This window comes from Aphelocoma coerulescens, chromosome 14 (genome assembly GCF_041296385.1).
Source record: "Aphelocoma coerulescens isolate FSJ_1873_10779 chromosome 14, UR_Acoe_1.0, whole genome shotgun sequence".
In the NCBI taxonomy this organism is placed as follows: Eukaryota; Metazoa; Chordata; class Aves; order Passeriformes; family Corvidae; genus Aphelocoma; species Aphelocoma coerulescens.
The window spans coordinates 3,094,347-3,111,232 of record NC_091028.1 but is presented as its reverse complement, the minus strand read 5'-3'; the positions used below and the strand labels follow the sequence as shown (position 1 = coordinate 3,111,232).

General features: G+C 45.5%; 1 protein-coding gene across 6 annotated transcripts in view; it reads right to left on the bottom strand.

Moving 5' to 3' along the window:
* SLX4 (SLX4 structure-specific endonuclease subunit) overlaps positions 1-10,594 on the bottom strand; it is a 29,834-nt gene extending 19,240 nt beyond the window's left edge. For 2 of the 6 annotated variants that reach the window (XM_069029765.1, XM_069029770.1), the window contains exons 1-5: positions 7,314-7,439; positions 5,254-5,356; positions 2,850-3,638; positions 1,766-2,005; positions 820-994 (exon numbers count right to left, since the gene is read on the bottom strand). In XM_069029765.1, the coding sequence (XP_068885866.1) occupies positions 820-994; positions 1,766-2,005; positions 2,850-3,216 (782 nt within the window). In that variant the 5' untranslated portion in view covers positions 3,217-3,638; positions 5,254-5,356; positions 7,314-7,439. Of the gene's footprint in view, positions 1-819; positions 995-1,765; positions 2,006-2,849; positions 3,639-5,253; positions 5,357-7,313; positions 7,440-10,074; positions 10,147-10,495 lie in introns of those variants that run through there. The other 4 variants (XM_069029766.1, XM_069029767.1, XM_069029768.1 and 1 more) reach the window with 4 other exon arrangements.
* Between the last annotated feature and the right edge of the window lie 6,292 nt (positions 10,595-16,886).

The following is a 16,886-nucleotide window of genomic DNA, read 5'->3' as shown; positions in this document are numbered from 1 at the left end:
TTTATAGTTCAGAAAGCCTGACTTTCCAAAAAGCATTTCTAGCTGTCAAACACTGTCACTGTTTTACAGCTTCTGTCCTCTCAAGCAGCACAAAATGTCTGAAAACAGAAACAACAGTAACACTTGGAAAGCTGCAGGTGCAAACAAGCCTGATCAATGGGAGCCACTCGGTACCATGATGTAGGACTGGACAATTTACATCACTCCTGCCTTCTGGAAGTGCTTGTAAGAATTTACAATCATTCAGATGTGTTGTTTCTGATACTTTGTCAACAGAAGAGCACAAAGAGCTCATTCCAAAGAGCTGTCTGTACATAATATATTGTGTTTGATATTTACCACTAAGGAAATTGTTAAATGAAGGGCAGTAATTTCAATTGAGTCATCTCTCTGAGTAGTGTCACATTTCCTGCAGAAAACAGCTAAAATACAGTGACATACTGCATGTCCTTAGATGAATTTTAGCAAAACAGAGCAAAGACTTTGTTGGCTGAAATCAGTAGATCTCAAAATTTGCATTAGGGACTCATCACTAATGGAATCATTAAGGTTGGAAAAGACCTTTAAGATCACCAAGTTCCTTTACAATGGCAGCTCCTCTGCCACACCGCTGATGAAAGAAGATTTGGCCCAGCCACACACATGCAGAAGCCCTGCAGGGCAAGACAATCAGCCTCTGCTTTCACATCAAAATGATTTGTTAATTCAAGCCATTAAGGTCAAGGCCATTAAGCAGAATCCCACATTCTTCCATGGCTGGGCTGAGTGAGGAGTCTATGGGGGACTGGACAGAAAAGACAGATCTGGCTGGTGCTTCACCTGTTGACGTGCTGCTCTCGTCGCAGCGTGTTCATGGCTGTGAGATCCTTCTGGCAGATCTGACAGAAGAACAAGCCTGCATCCTCCAGGCTTGCCAGGGCTTCGTCCTTGGATTCCTGCTGAAGAGCCAAAGCCAGAGCACTGTCGTGTTCCACAGATGGGAGATGGTGGGTATCTGGCAAAAAAGGCAGAAATGATCTAAGATGGAAAACTAAATCCTTATGGAAGGTGAGAAACTGTTACACTTGTCATTATTAGCTTATTAAACTAGACATACAAAAATTAATTGCAAGCTTTCTCTTGCATCTTCACATCTGATCTCTCACCAGGAAAGGTACAACCTGCTCCTTTCCAACACTCCAAGACTGTACCAGCCCAGGAGCAGGAGGTGACAATTTGCTCACAATGCATCACATGTCAGAGACAGTGAAGGGACAGTTTTGGCTGAAGTTTCTGGGGAGAATATGGAATTTTATACATAAAAATGTATAACACAGCAGATTTTCATGTCCATACAGAACCAATAGGGACTTGATCTGTAAAGAACCAACCAGAGTAAAATTGCTGTGAATTACATTTATCAACACAGAACATATCACCTTAGAGAGTGTCTGGAGATGTACCAAACATGGAGGATACCTAGGAGCTGCCTAACACTGTCCCAAGGGAAGGATGATCACATTCACTGATACTGTTGGAATTTCAACCTGTTTCCAAAAGACAATTATTCTTCTAGAATTTACATGAGGTTAGTTCAGTCTTAGAGAAGAGTTGAGAAAAAGTATGGATAATCCTTTAACAATGTCTTCTCAGGGATCTGGAGTGATTTGCACCAAGCCACTAGGCCAGCCAGGAACAAAGCCCTGGGATCCAGGACTGCTCCTCAGGCAACCATTCTCACCAGCCACTCATTCTGCACACACCAGAGCCAAGAGGAGAAACGTACCATCCTCAGGAGGGTTCTGCTCCTGGCTCCTGGCAGGGAAATCCCCGCTGGCTGCAGCCTTTGGCACGCTCCCATCCAAGCTGTGTTTCAGCTGCTCAGGTGCCACCCTCTTAAACTGCTGCATTCTCTCCACCACCAGCTCTGCCACCCGCACCTTTGGGGTGGGTGAAGAGCAGGTTCCTGGAGGAGTAGCGGGAAGGAGGGGTAAGGTAGTCTGGGAACAGCCACTCAGAGGATTTGCTAGAGGGGGAGAAAACACCAGTTTTACCAGGCAGCTTTAAACACACACGGAGAGCTGCTGGGAGGCCCTTCCCCGACAGCAGCCTGGGCCAGGCCCAGTTCTGCACAGCCGTTCTTAGAGAAGTGAACAATTTGTGTAACTATTACATGACTTTATACCTGATAACCACAATAACAACATCCAGCTTCTGTGCTATAGGGGTGTTTAGATACCTTTGTATCCTTTTTACAGGGAGGAATATTAAGGAAGTCTTGCATGAAGGTCTCCAGCAGGGACATGGAAGGCAGTCCCACAGTCCTGCTTTCCCAGCATTCCAACCACACAATGTCCCAATCCTGACTGACCTAATTTATCAGTATAAGGACTTCCATCACTGGTGACTACATTCTGGTCATCATGTTTAACAGCTACTGAAGGACTAATCCTTTATGAATTAATCCAACACCTTTCTTAACTCATTCATGTTTTTTTTTTACCCTTGACAACATCCAGTGACAATATGTCACCATACAATGAAGCACTGAGTAAAAAAGCACCACACTATACTCTGAGCTTGCTTCAAGATGATCTGAGAGTGTTTTTCTCAGCTCTGATACTGCAAAAATCAGTGAATAATGACTGGCCAAGAAATCACATTGTGCTGAGGCTTCACCTTATTGAGGGATATCTTCTGCCTGCCTGCAGCACAGAACACACTCCTAGATTAAACCCCTGTAAGGGGCAAGCCTGCTTCCAACAGTGCTACTGTGTCCCCTCCAGATGGATTTCTCAAGACCTTCACTGAGCTACAGAGTCCTTTCAGTCCTTGCCTATCTTCTGTTTGAACTATTTCAGTTCACTCACCTGTCAGAGGCCTCTGGCTACACTCAGTGCTCTCTGTGCTCAGCTGGCTGGCAGGGAGAGGGCTTCTTGCTCCATCCCCCTGTGCAGTCTCACCACTGCAGGCTGCAGCATCGCCATCTTCTTCGTGTACCAACATTTGATCCTTTGGACCCAAATCTTGAGGCAAGTTTATCTCCTTCACTGCTGGTAAGTGATGATGGGTTTGGCTCTTAGCAGCAGATTTGCCTCTTCTTAATTTGCTTTGTGTTGTGGTGCTCTTTGGCCTATCCTGAACTCTCTTTGTTGCCTCAGCATCCCCAGCCTTTTTCTTTGCCCTACTCAAAATGTTTGCCCACAACTCCTTAAAATCATTGTCCTGTTCATCCATTGGCTTTCCAGTAACACTGTGGCCTAAGAACACTGTGAGGATTGGAGGGCAGGGGGAAACACCAGACTCAGTTCAGATTTGCATCAGCCCTTCCAGCACCTCAGAGATGTCCATTCTCCAGGCTCCAATGAGGTCACCAGACAGAGTGGGCACTTCCAACAGTTCATTCTTCCACACTTAATTCACTTTCAGCAAAGCATGTTTTCTCTCCAAGGACCTCACCTGCTTTCACAAGCTGGTTCTTCAGAAGACTCTGGACCATAAGTTAGGCACCTCAGTTGGTGCAGAGCATGTGTAAGATCATCATGATAAGCTACAGAGCTTCAGAGAGACACTTATGAAAGCCCTTAAACAGAGAAACAAAAGCAGGTGGTCATGCAGGATGGTCCAGGCAGATGCACCGTGGGACAAGGTGTAAACTGCTGAAGGAGAAGAGAATTTACATGAAATACTAAGATTAGAAACAGCACATATTGACCCCAAACACTGTCCCTGTAATCGTACTACAGATATGCCCAAGCCACATTAGCAAAGGAGAGGAAAGATTTTAAAACAGGTATTGGATATGGGGTAGGCTTTTGTCTTGGAGCTCTGGATTTTTGTTATACACATTCCTACTTACATAGCACAAGACCTGCAAATGCAGCAGGAAAAAACCCCATCCTTCAGCTCAAGCAGTGACTCTGGAGTGTTAAACTCTGCTTTGAGACACTACAGTTCCAGAGAGGAGAGCCCAACCTCATTTTGAGAAGTAAATTAATGGAGCTGTGGCATTTCAGAAGGGGTTTTAGGACAAGTCAGAGAACAATTCCATTAAACATGTTCAACTTTTCTCTCTTGTCTTCCACAGTTGCTCACTCAGCATTACTCCTGCTCTTGCTGAATTCTTCCCGAGTACTCAATAAACCACAACACTGACCATGTTTCACAAACTGCTGTCACACACACGAGCTAAACAGACTAAATAAATAGTATTTTTAAACGAGTTTCCTAATCTTTTCAGCTGCAGCAAGAACAGCAGTACTAGGCAGGCATTATCTGGAACAGCGCTGGGTACAATATCCAGATGGAAATGCCATCAACTCTCAGGCAACATTAAAACTAGAGCTCTATTCTTACATGTTTTCATTGTCCTCTTCTTCCTAGTCCTGAGTTCATGATGGTGCTGGCTATTTTACCAGGGGTTTTATATTCCTCCCAAAACTACTTCTTTCAAACCTAAACCAGAGTGTTTCACTTGGAATGGCAGCAGCTGTAGTCCAGTTACTCCAGTAAAGCTCTGGACACAGAAAGACTCAAAAAGCAGGAAAAACACATGGGAGGTTGTTTTCTCAAATGGCTTGACTGCAGACGTGAGAGGCAGAGGAATGCTGGTTACACACTTTCATGGGTCAGCCTTTCCTATAAGCAATTACAGATGTTAATGGATTTATTTATTTTAAACTCAGGCTCCCAGACCTGCAGAAGATTTTGCTGTGAATCTTGGAGTAATTTTCTCTTAGAGAGAAACCAAAGTTTTATGTAGCCAGTTCATAAATTTACTTTTCCTGGAGAGAACACTGGTGTAATTGTAACTGTAAATTGACCTTTTTCTTTTAAGGAGGAGATAGCATGTGGAGAAGTCCGAAATCTAACATCCTACATGGCTTTAAATACCTCAGACACAGCTGTACTGCTGGATTATTTATGCTGAGTTCCTGATATTAAACTGGGAAACAGATCAGCACTTTTCCATTTGCTATCAATGTTCAGTGTCCCAGGCAGATCAGATCAGACACACCTATGAGGCAAAACTAAGAATTTACCTATATTACTCCTCCCTGTCTAGACCTGCATTTACAGGTTCCTGATCTATTCAACATCTCAGTATTTCTGAAGCTGCTGCTATTGCTGCCCCTAACAACCAGCTTTGGCACCAGTCTATTGAGCGCAAAAGGTAATGGCTTTGAAAGTAATTTCTTTCAGTATAATATTAAATTCATTTTGGAAGATCTTAAAACTCAACAAATCACAAATAAAATAATTAGCAGCACTTACCTATTCACTGAGATGCCAAATCTACAGCCCCGCTGTGCCTTTCAAGTAAACGTGGATCAGCAAAATGGTACAAAGCAGGACCAGTAAGAATGAAAGACAGAACCTGGAAAATGGAGAGAAAAGGATGGAGTTACTATATTTTGTCCTGACTGCTCTTGATTATCGTTTCTACCAGTTCAACAGGTACCTGATGGGAGCCTACAAAAAAGATGGAGAGGGACTTTGGACAAGGGCCTGGAGTGACAGGACAAGGGGCAATGGCTTCCTCATGCCAGGGAGTAGGATTAGATGGGATATGGGGATGAAAATCTTTCCCTGTGAGGGTGGTGAGGCCCTGGCAGAGGTTGCCCCATCCCTGGAAGTGTTCAAGACCAGGTTGGACAGGACTTGGAGCAAGCTGGGATAGTGGAAGGTGTCCCTGCCCATGGCAGGGGGGTGGAACTGGATGGGCTTTCAAGTCCCTTCCAACTCAAATAATTCTGTGACTCTATGATTTAAAAATATGCACCTATTACATGCCTTGTATTTACTGTCTTGTAATTACTTAGTTAAATCATAAAACCCTTAAAAAAACCCAAACAGGTAAAACATCTGTTATCCTCCCACTTTTCAGAGCAGCATCTCTTTTAACCCCCGAAAGCGTTTTTCCACCAGCAGTCCAGTTTGACATTCTCTCTTCTGAGCTCTCAAATACACAACATTTGGGCCTGCTCACTTGCTGCTTTACACTGTCTGTCTGTTCCAGGAACAATTCTCCTGCCATTTCAGTCTCCAAGAATATGTCATCACCGTGGCTACAACAGTCCATCAGCACTAGGCAGGCCTCAACAACTTGCACGCAGCAAATACCTTCTCCCCTCCCGAGCACCACAGTGGTGCCTCGGGACATCTCCTCAATTCCTCATCTTTAAAGAAAAATTCACTTTATACTTTCAAAACCAGGAAAGTGCCTTGGAAGCAATCTCTTGTATTTCTCAAGAAATGCTAAGGGAAATGGGATTATTTAACACTAGAAAGTGAGGCAACAACAAAACCTGAATTATTGTCTGGAGTCCCCAGCACAGGAAGGACATGGACCTGCTGGAGTGAGTCCAAAGGAGGCCACCTTTCTCCCCCACCTCAGCTTCACCTCAGACTTCAGAAATTAGCTAATTGCCAGGGCCTGGATGACCCCAGACTGCTAATTATGGAGTGCTGGCAGCAGCAGGATGATGGGATGCACCATGTTGGGTTGGCATTGGAAGTTTCATCACCACCTTCTCCTTTTGTGGAAGCTGCAGCCAAAGATATGAGGGTTAGTGACAAAACTTCCAGTCAAGCCAGACCAAATACTGCGAAAGGAAAGAATTTCTGCAGTGTTTTTTTCTGGCAACCACACCAGAAGGAGGTCCCTAGGGATTCTTCCAGACCAAATCCTGTTACAAAAAATCTTCCTACAGGTTCCTGATGGAGAAAAACCTACATGTGAACGGTGTGACTTCTGAAAAAGCACATTATCTTCCATCCTTTTAGGGATTCTTCACTAGAGCCTGTTCTCTGCAGGTTCCTGCACTAACCAACAACTTTATCACTACTTTATAAAGACATGACACTGCATCTGTACAGTGTCTCTGTGCTTGCAGAGGTGCAAAAACTTTAACACTGAGGACAGCAGGGCTTGTTCTGTGAGGAGAAAACGAATCTAAGTGCAAAACAGGAATCCAAAGAAGGTACAATTTTCTTGTCCTGGTCTCTGCCAGCTCCCCTGTGCCAGAAAAGGGTAACAAAACCAGACGTGGAAAATAGGAAATGAGAAATTAATTCAAGTCTCTATAAGCAAGGGAATGATAGGTAGGAAAATCATACTGAGATTCCAAGGAGCAATCTTAGCAGGGATCAGCATCCATGTCTATCTGGCACCATCCACTTCCCTATCTGATATCCCTTCTGTCCTCACATCTCTGTCCAGAGCTACACCTCCCCCTGCCAGCACCCTGTTCATATGGCAAAACACTTCAAAGCATTTCACAGCCACTAAAAAAATAATCACAATCCAGACAGAATTTTAAATCATTACTTACACAACAAAGTGTCCCTCTACCAGCACGTCCTCAGAACAGAAAATTCACTCTATACCTCCTCTGGAAGGATAAAGGGGAAGTGCAGAGACAAATAAAAACTAACGGTCACTCAGGTGCAAATACTCCTGGTTGTATGCAAACACAGTAGCACATAAATCACAAAGAGAAGCAGCTGGTGATGAAAAAATCAAATTGGTTTGACTGATAACAACAACAAGCTATTAATTTTAAGAGAATAATAAAATTGATGTTAAGGACTGAAGAAAAACATTTCGGTAGAGGCCCTAAAAGTCAATAAAGAGAACAGTACTTAATAAAAACTCAGTTGGTTTTCAGAGAAAGAAAAATAATCAGAGTGATAATAAAAACCAATATGTAAAATAATATCATGGTGATGGAACTGGATTCTGAATATAAATAAAGAATATAAACAATGCAATGTATTAAAAGCAGGAGGTAAAATTACCTTGTCAGAAAAAGTTAAGGACTTTCAAAAAAGATCATTTTGGTGTACATGAAAACCAAGAAAAAAAACCTACCAAGGCCACTACATCAAACCATGGAACTGTTAATCCTGCAAATACTAAATATTTCTATAATATTCATCCCCTGATGATGCTGAAAGCAGCCCAATTTAGGAGCAATGCAAAGCACACTGAAAAGCAGCTGCTGAAGGTGTTTCTGTCAACAGAATCAGACCATTTGCAAGCAGAAGTCACTGTGATTTTTCAAAAATGACAATTAGGGAAGTAAACACCCGTTTTGCAGACTGAGATCAACACCAGGCTGATAAAGAAATGGCTTATATGGGAATTGATGAACAAAGAGGGATCATAAAATTAAGCCAAATCAACACAGTTTATAAAAATCCAGCTCAGCTAATACCTACTTAACAAGAGCTCTCTGTGTTATCAGAGGAGCAATTCTCCTATAAACTACTAAAGGAGTATCAAGGGACAAAATGATTAATTAAAATCCGACAAAATCAATACAAGGCATTTAAAATTATTAAAATGTAGCTAGGTAAGTTTCAAAATGAAGCTGCAAACAGCTGTCATTGAGCACTTACGTTTCTAGTGCCACCCCACAGAGATTAACTCTCTGCCTGTCCTGTTTTTCTGTTCTTTACCTTAGGAAATGAGCTGGGAGAGACACCAGCCAGCAGGATCAAGCTGTCAAAAAAGGGAACCATTGGACAGCCCATCATTCTTCCAAACCACAATGTGGCCTCTTCCCAGGTGCCTGACTCCACCCCAACAGGGATAACTGTGACCATGTCAACCAATTCTGTTATTTTGTAGATGAAGAACGGAGCAGTCAGTGATACTTGTGGCAAGAAAATGAACTGAATAACGAAAAAGTGAAAATAAAGAGAAGAACACTCCCATGTTGAATATTCAAGCTATTCCTTTCCAAGATGACAGTGTTATTCTGAAGGGCACATTCACTTAAAACAAGGTCAGTCCTACTGATTTTTTCCCAAAAATCCTGTCTTCTGATTTGTGACTATGTTGAAGCCAAATATAAAGTGAAATGAAACAAAGTATCTTGATTTCTCTAAAATAGGAAGATGCTCACTTTGAAAAGGTAACCAAACTCATCACAGATTTCTTCAGGTGATCTGATAATGCACCTTTTACACTAACACTTCATTAATTTGTAACAATGAATAACTTGCTCTCTTCTCAGCTAAAATCACACATAAGAGCTACAGTGAACCCCACAACACTCCGCATGGAATGAAAATTGACCCAGCAGGACAAGCAAAGGGGCAAAAGAACTTGAGGTCCATTTTCTTCCAAATGTAAAGCTTATGGTAACAATTCTTTGACCTTCTGTTTCCAGTTTGCCTCTGACACACCCGTACTGGTGTCCAGATAAGTGTTCTAATCCAAGCACCAAAATCAAAGGGGAAAGGAGGGACCAGGAAAGAGATGAAGAACAGGATTTTAAGTGGATACAAAAGCCGAGAACATAAGGGCCTCTTTGTATAGACAAAACCGGGGCTGTACCCAATCTGTGATTTTTGAGAGTTCATACAGAGCCAACAGATGGAGCAACAGCCAATGTCACTGCCTTTGGACTTTACTGGAGTCAAACTGGTTTTGCCCAGCTGTAATTTTGGCTTTATCTAAAACCTGCATAGTTAAAATAAACGCCTGTGTGTCTGCAGGTTCAGGGACCAAGTGTTGTCAGTAAAGCAGCTGACACTGCCTCCCTTCAAGGCAGGCCCACACCACAGAATCACGGAATGGTTGGGGCCGGAAGACACCTTAAGGCTCATCTCATTCCCACCTCCTGCCATGGGCAGGGACACCTTCCCCTATCCCAGACTGCTCCAAGCCCCATCCAGCCTGGCCTTGGACACTGCCAGGGATCCAGGAGCAGCCATAGCTTCTCTGGGCACCCTGTGCCAGGGCTTTCCCATCCTCACAGGGAACAATTCCTCCCAATATCCCCTTTAACCCTGCCCTCTGCCAGTGGTGAGCCATCCCCCCTTGTGCTGTGGCTCCAGGCTCTTGTCCAGAATCCTTCTTCACCCTTCTGAATATGCTGCTCCTTGTGCCCCTGAGCCTGGAAACAACAGATAAAATTCCACGTTGCTTCATGAAGCAGAGACAAATGCATCAGAATTGCTTTCCCTGGTAACACTGCTAGAATGAAGTTTGCTTTGGAGCTGGACACGTTAAACGTCTTCAACGAATCCTACCAGCTGTCAGTGGAGCAGCTGTTTAAAACTCTAACACCCTCGCCTCCTTACCCCGAACAACTCTGCCTCTGCTTTATGCCTGAATTTCTGCCTTTGATGCTACACTAACACCAAGGATGGAGCTTCATCCTTCAGCACCGTTTGTCCCCAGCTGCTGTCCGGGGCTGAGCTCCAGCCGGCCCCGCGCGGGCCCCGAGGGCTGCGGCTTGGGCTCCCCTCAGCCCCACGCAGGGTCCGCGCCTCACGGAATGACGTCACGGATGACGCAATACCAGTGACGTAAAGCCTGGGATGAGGCCAGCCCCCGGGTCCACCGCCACCGCCTCCCCGCCACCAGGTGGCGCCGCGTCGCGCTGACAGCGCCGGCGTCATGACGTCGCTCCTGCCCGCCCGCCGCCCTTGTGCTTCTTTCCCGCCCGCCCACCCCAGCCCGGGCAGGTCCCGCCGCCGCGGCCCTGCCGTGCCCACCGACCTGTCCGCCGCGGCCCGGGCTGGCGGCCCTGCCCGCGCCCCACCGCCACGGTGGGGAGCCCCGGTGCGCGGCCGGAGCGCATGCGCGGGGCGCCAGCCGTGTCGCTCGGTTCGCTGCGGGCGATGTGCGCATGCGCAGGCCCGGCCGGCGGGACATTGACAGGGCCCTCACGCTGCCCACGCATGCGCAGGGGTTCCCGCCACCGGTTGTCACAGAGACCGTTCCCGCCCGCCCTCCATCTTCTCATTCCCCTCATGGGCTCTGGGGGCTCCTCCCGTCCCGTCGGCGGGGCCGAGGGGTCTGAGCGCTTCTGCTCTTCGCCCCGAGAGAACAGCCTGAGCCTCTCCCCGACCGTGCGGCGGCGCCTCCTGAGGCGAACCTGGCACGAAGCGGGCGGGCCGCGGCCACCAGGGGCGGCCGCGCACCGGGGAAAGCGGCGGCGGCCCGGCCACCACTTCCCGCCTCACGGCCCCCGTGAGCCCGGCCCCGGCCGGGGGGGGACGTAAAGTAAAAACAAGGAGGGCGTTTGGTCAGGGCCTCGGCACTGCCTGTCACTGAGGCGAGTAGCCAGAACACCACCGAAAGAGTATAGCATATGGCACAGCACGGCTCGTTTGTATTTTTAAGGAGTTGGAGTATATAGAAATCTATCTATAAAAATATAAATGTAAGTTGTAAATAGGGAGAGAAATACACAGCACCTGCTTGTGATCACGGAACTGCCGTTTAAAATCACTCATCTTCACTGTAAAACCTTAAGCACACTTGTGCTGGCTATGCAGCTGCAGCTGAAACCCGTTACAATTGTAATGTTTCGGGGTTATAATCAATGCTGTGCTGCTCATACGGAAATTGATGCAAAGAGTGAATTTTCACGGTGAGCAGTGGCATAGCTCAAGCTTTTCTGTCAAAAGAGCATTGCCTTTTTATTTTGTACTTTTTTCCACCTGGAGTTGAGCAGGAAAACAAGTGCTCTTTTCCTACTACATTTAGCTCTGGCTCAGGGTCCTCATAATGAGTATTACCTTGAAGTCACAATCAACATTCATTTGCTCCAAATCATTAGCTAATTATGGCCAAAGGTTTGCAGGTGTAAAATTACCTGAGATGGGGTGGGAGGGTTTGTACACTGGGTCTGCATTTTGAATACATGATTGAAATCAGGATTTCAGTGTTGAAATCAGGACTTCTTTCTCAATGCTTAGTCTGGCTGCGGCAAGAACCAAAATCGCTCCTGAGAAACACTTTGTAACAGGCCAAGAGGTAGAGGAGAAAGGGTTAGTGATACGCAGAACACACTGAAGCTTCAAAAACATCAAGACAGGCACTTCACTAATAACTAGAAATCAGTTCTGATGGTGAACAATATGATGTCTCCTTTTCACATAACATTTTCCCATAATTACATCTCAATCCATAATTTGGCATCACCAAAAGAACCTGACACTGTTATGGCATTGCCTGTTTGGAAACCTTAAGAAAAAAGAATCAACTACAACTTTTAGAATGAAATAAGCTCTTGAGGCACTGTGAGTTTTCACTTCCAGCAAAGCAATTTAGTTTTTAATCCATTCAAACAATTTTAGTTGGAAAACCCTTGAATTTTAAGCACAGAATGGCTATTTTGGCAGAACTGAGGGGTGGTATTTTCCGCAGTGAATCTCCTCAGGAGATGCAACATGACCCTGTCAGTGCAAAACCGACGTGAAGAAATCCTTTGGTTTGTGTCTTTCAACACTTCTGCTGGTTTATTCAAATTCTTGCTCAAATTTCTGCACTGATGGGAATTAGGAGCCCTCTGAAGAAAATCCTGCAAGAACTTGCAAGTGCCCATTGCACAGACTGAAAATACTCCTGTTCGTACCAAGACACAGGAACTACGCCAGGGCACAGGAACATCTTGTTGCACAATGCCCTAAACTGAACTCAAAAGCACTCAAAAGCCAAAGGAATTGTGGTATTCCAGTGAAGATGGATCCAAAAGCACTGGCACATAATGGTCCATCCTGGCTACCAAATGGGCATCGATTTCACAGGACATTTCAAGGCCATTCCTTGAGAGGCAGCAAGGACGTGGTTCTCTGGTCACTATTTGTACCCAGCATCAGCTGGAGGATGCAGCCACAGTGACAGGTAGAGCAAGGAGAAGCAGCCCTCCCAAAATCAGGCAGCTGATCTGAGGCAGACTGGACTTCCACTCCCAATTTTTTAACAATTCACTTTTCCTCCTCCCCAGGGAACTGCTCTGTATCAGATATGGCTCAGGGCTCCAGTGTTTTAGGCACCAGCATGAAAATATTGGCTTAATTTAACGTGTACTCACCCCTGAATTATGACTCTGTAGATGCAGGCAGGTCCCTGAAATAGCAACACTTTGGATACATGCTGTGAGAGGCAGGATATTTACTGTCACACTGTGGCTTTGGGTTGTCTCTGCAGAAAACAACAATTATGGGACTTGTGAACATTATTGCCGACATGAAAAGGTTTTTAAAATAACTGTTTGAATTCGCTGTGCCATGGGATTTATAGTAAATATGATTACCTACATATCTGTGAATATACGAATTACATATTATACAGAATGTACATATTTATCCTCAGTGTGCTGCAGTCAGCATTGCTCAAAATTCCTGTTTCACTTTCTGCTCAGTTTAAGAACAGATCCCCTGCTTTCTGTTAAGACTTGTAATACTGGTGGCTCTTTGGCATCTTCAGATTAACTTTTTTATGCTTTTCATACAAATTTATTCAGTTCAGGTCAGCAGTGATCAGAGAAGCAGCCACTGAGGCGAATTCCAATGAGGAAAGTTTGGGTTTGCTTTAATTTATTGTGTTAATCTTCCTTCTCAAGGACTTTGGCCATGCTGGATGACAGAGTTCAGTGCAAACTCAGCAGAGACTTGAAAGGGCCAAACAAAGAAAAATGCATCATTTTCCTCAAGAGCAGTTTGGTTTGTTTTCCTCCCAAGTGTGAATTTTGGGATGGTACAGGCCACTATATCCATCTCCTCTTATAAGCCTGCCAGGAAAACAAGCGTGTTTCCATTCAATTACTCACATGGCACAAGTTTGAGTGGTATAAACCAAAATTCATCTGGTTCTCCTGGGAGGTGAAATGAATTGTCATTTCCAAGAAGAATCACCCTCATTCAGTCAGTGCACTGGGAATTAAAGAATCTCTAAACACATTAAAAATACAGTTCCCAACTAAAAAACCTAATTCCTGTCCTTTGATTTCCTGAAGCATGATGCAAGATAACTTTGAACACTTGTTTTTCAAACTAACTGCTGAACTACTTGAGACAGAACAAGTCCAGAGATCGAGAGGTGTCAGTGATACAAAACTCCAGCTGAATCTCCCTCTGCCTCCTGCCACAGCTCTGACTTCCCGGGTTTCTAAGGATTTAGTGAGGCACAGTTCCATAAAGGACTGGTTTATTGACTTAGTTCTGGACTGGGTTTTAACCCGTTACCCCTCGTTTACTTGATTCTCTGAAATCCCAGGAATTTTTGAACCCAGGAGTTACTGGGAAACCACATGATCTCAGTGGGTAAGGTTTGGGCAGATGGGATCTTCCCAGAACTGCCCTGGGAAGAACTTTCAACTGAGCAGGGTGTTGGGCAGAGCCTCTCGAAGGTGCTGTAAGTTTGTGTTTACTGCCTCATCCAAATCCAGCAGGTACTTGTCTTCATGCCTCTGGATCTTGGAGGGGTGTGTTTCACTTTGTGCTGGGATTCTGGAGTTCTGTGCTGTGTCCCTAATGCAGATTCACTGTGTCTCTTAAGGAAAAGCTCCATGCAGACCTTATTTGTACAATAAGAATAATTCCGACTGACTTCACAAGAGCAAGAGGATTAATTAATAACTGCAGACGTGCTAAACATTATTAATGGCTCCCAAGTTTTCTTCTCTTGGAAACAGTGGCCATTTCTTCCCATAATGTTTTAAACAGTTGCTGCTCAAGGAGCTTAGATTGCAGATTCCTGGCTTGCGGTTTGTCCATAAATCACAGACCTGGAGCCTACCCAAGACACTCTCGATGGTCTCAGCAGGAAGTCTGGACAAGAGAAAACTGTTCTCAGTCTGGCCCCGTGAACCACTTTATGGCCAGTCCAGTTTCAACGTCCCACACCAGACGTGAGAGGGATTCTGTCCAAGTTTAAAAGCACGAGGTCTCTGGAATGTCCTTTCAAACTGGATTTCACTCCCCATAAATATTTTCTGTCTTCTGCCCTGGAGGATATAGGTTTGACTTCACAGCTGATGAGCCTGGGCAGGGCAGGAGAGGAGGCCATGATGTTTATCACCAATGGTTTTTCAGCACACAAAGTTTAACTTGTAGAGAAAAGTGAACAACTCCCCCCCCCAAAACCCCAGGAACCTAACACAAGATAAACTCAGGCAGCCGTAAATAAAATCTCAGAAAAAAATCAAATCCAGTAGATAAATTTTCTGCACAAAGCAGCATTGCTTACAGCTAGGAAACTATTTACCAAAGAGCCTCTGTTGCCTTTTCAGACACAGAATCATTATCCAGAGACCAGCTTTAGAGCAACTTGCCTGTGTTCCTGTCAGCACTTCAGTTTGTGTTCATCAGCGTCATGCCACACATCCACCTTTTCCCACGAGAATCTGCTCTGTTAGCCAGGCATATCATCCTGCAGGTGTTTGCAAAATGAAAGGGAAAGCTGAGCCCCAGAGCTGAGGATCCGGTGGCTTAGACAAAGCAGCATGATAGAATGTGTGAGATTTGGGCCAAAGCACCCTCCTGATGCTGCTGCTGTTGCTCCTTCCTGCATCCCAGGACCACCACCACCTCTCACCATGTTTGATGGGCACAAGGATACAGGGTAGGTGTGTGCTCCAGTAACAGACATCTCATTTGCCTTTTAGTCACAAATCCCTCATGGCAAAAAAAAGAGCACCTGAAGGGCTGCTGGATTCCTGGAGGATTCTCAGGATGGGGAGGTTAAAGATGTGTCAGGCAGTTCATGGCCAGCTCACTCCTAGCATGCTCTGCTTCTCACTGCAGCAAAGGTTACAAACCAGCATCCAGCCTCAGCTCAGGCATTGTATCAACAGCTGCTATTTTTAGGCACTTTGTCAGGTGTGCAGTTTGCTCACCTGCTGTGCTGCTTGCAGCACAAATCACCAAAGGTTTTAATTTCTTCAGTCTGTGTTACAATCACAGAATCACTTGGGTCGGAAAAGATCCTCAAGTCCAACCATTAATGTAGCACTAGCCCATGTCCCAAATGCCACATCCATGTCTTTTGAATCCCTCCAGGGATGGTGACTCCACCACTGCCCTGGGCAGCTGTGCCAGTGCCTGACCACCCTTTCAGTGAAGAAATTTTCCCAATATCCCATCTGAACCTGTCTTGGCTCGAGGCTGTTTCCTCTCATCCTGTCCCTTGTTCTCTGGGAGCAGAGCCTGACACCTCCTCCCCCCCTGCCAGCTGCACCCTCCTGTCAGAGAGCTGTGCAGAGCCAGGAGGTCCTTCCTTAGCTGCCTTTTCTCCAGGCTGAGCCCCTTTCCCAATTCCCTCAGCTGCTCCTGGTGCTCCAGACCCTTCCCCAGCATGGAGCTGTCCCTTCTCTGGACAAGTTGCAGCCCCTCAATGTCTGTCTTCTTGTGAGGGGCCCAGGACTGCCCCCAGGACTGGAGGTGCCTCAGCAGTGCTCAGCACAGGGGACAGTCACTGCCCTGGTCCTACTGGCCACAATATTCCTTACAGGATGTATCACCAGGGCTGTAGGATGGAGAAGGCGGCTCCTTGATCATCTCAACACCCTCTAAACTGTCACATTTTTTTCCTCTTTTGCATCTGAATAAACATTAAATATTAGGTGATGTTAATAAAACTTCTCAAATGGTCCCCCAAGCAGCAGGACTTTTTCACTCCTCTGTGCACAGCCAGGCTTCCTGTATTAAAGAGGTGGGGGCTGTCCTGTCCAGCACAGCACCAAAAGAGTTAACCAAATCCAGTCCCAGCATCTTAATCTGGCAATTTAAAGATAAGATAAACAAATATCAGGGCTGCTCAGAGCCTCACTGAGCAGGAGAAAGGATTCTTATAAACCAGTTTGCATGGTGTAAAGCAGACACACAGAGGGAATCTAGCATGGCATTTCTGTCTGAACAGCCACTGCTTCTTGATTCAAATCAAGGGCTGCATCCCATTTTCAGAGACAAAACTAACAGGGTTCATAGCTACAGATTCTCCTGCTTTCCCTCTACACTCTGTTGTTTTCACAGCCCTCTCCTGCCACCATGTCCAGTGCTCGATGCCCTCAAGAACCAAACAGCATCTGAAGAGAGATGAACCAACATCACCAGCTGGAAGACACAAAGACCATCAAAATAAAGAGGAGAGTGAAGTGGGG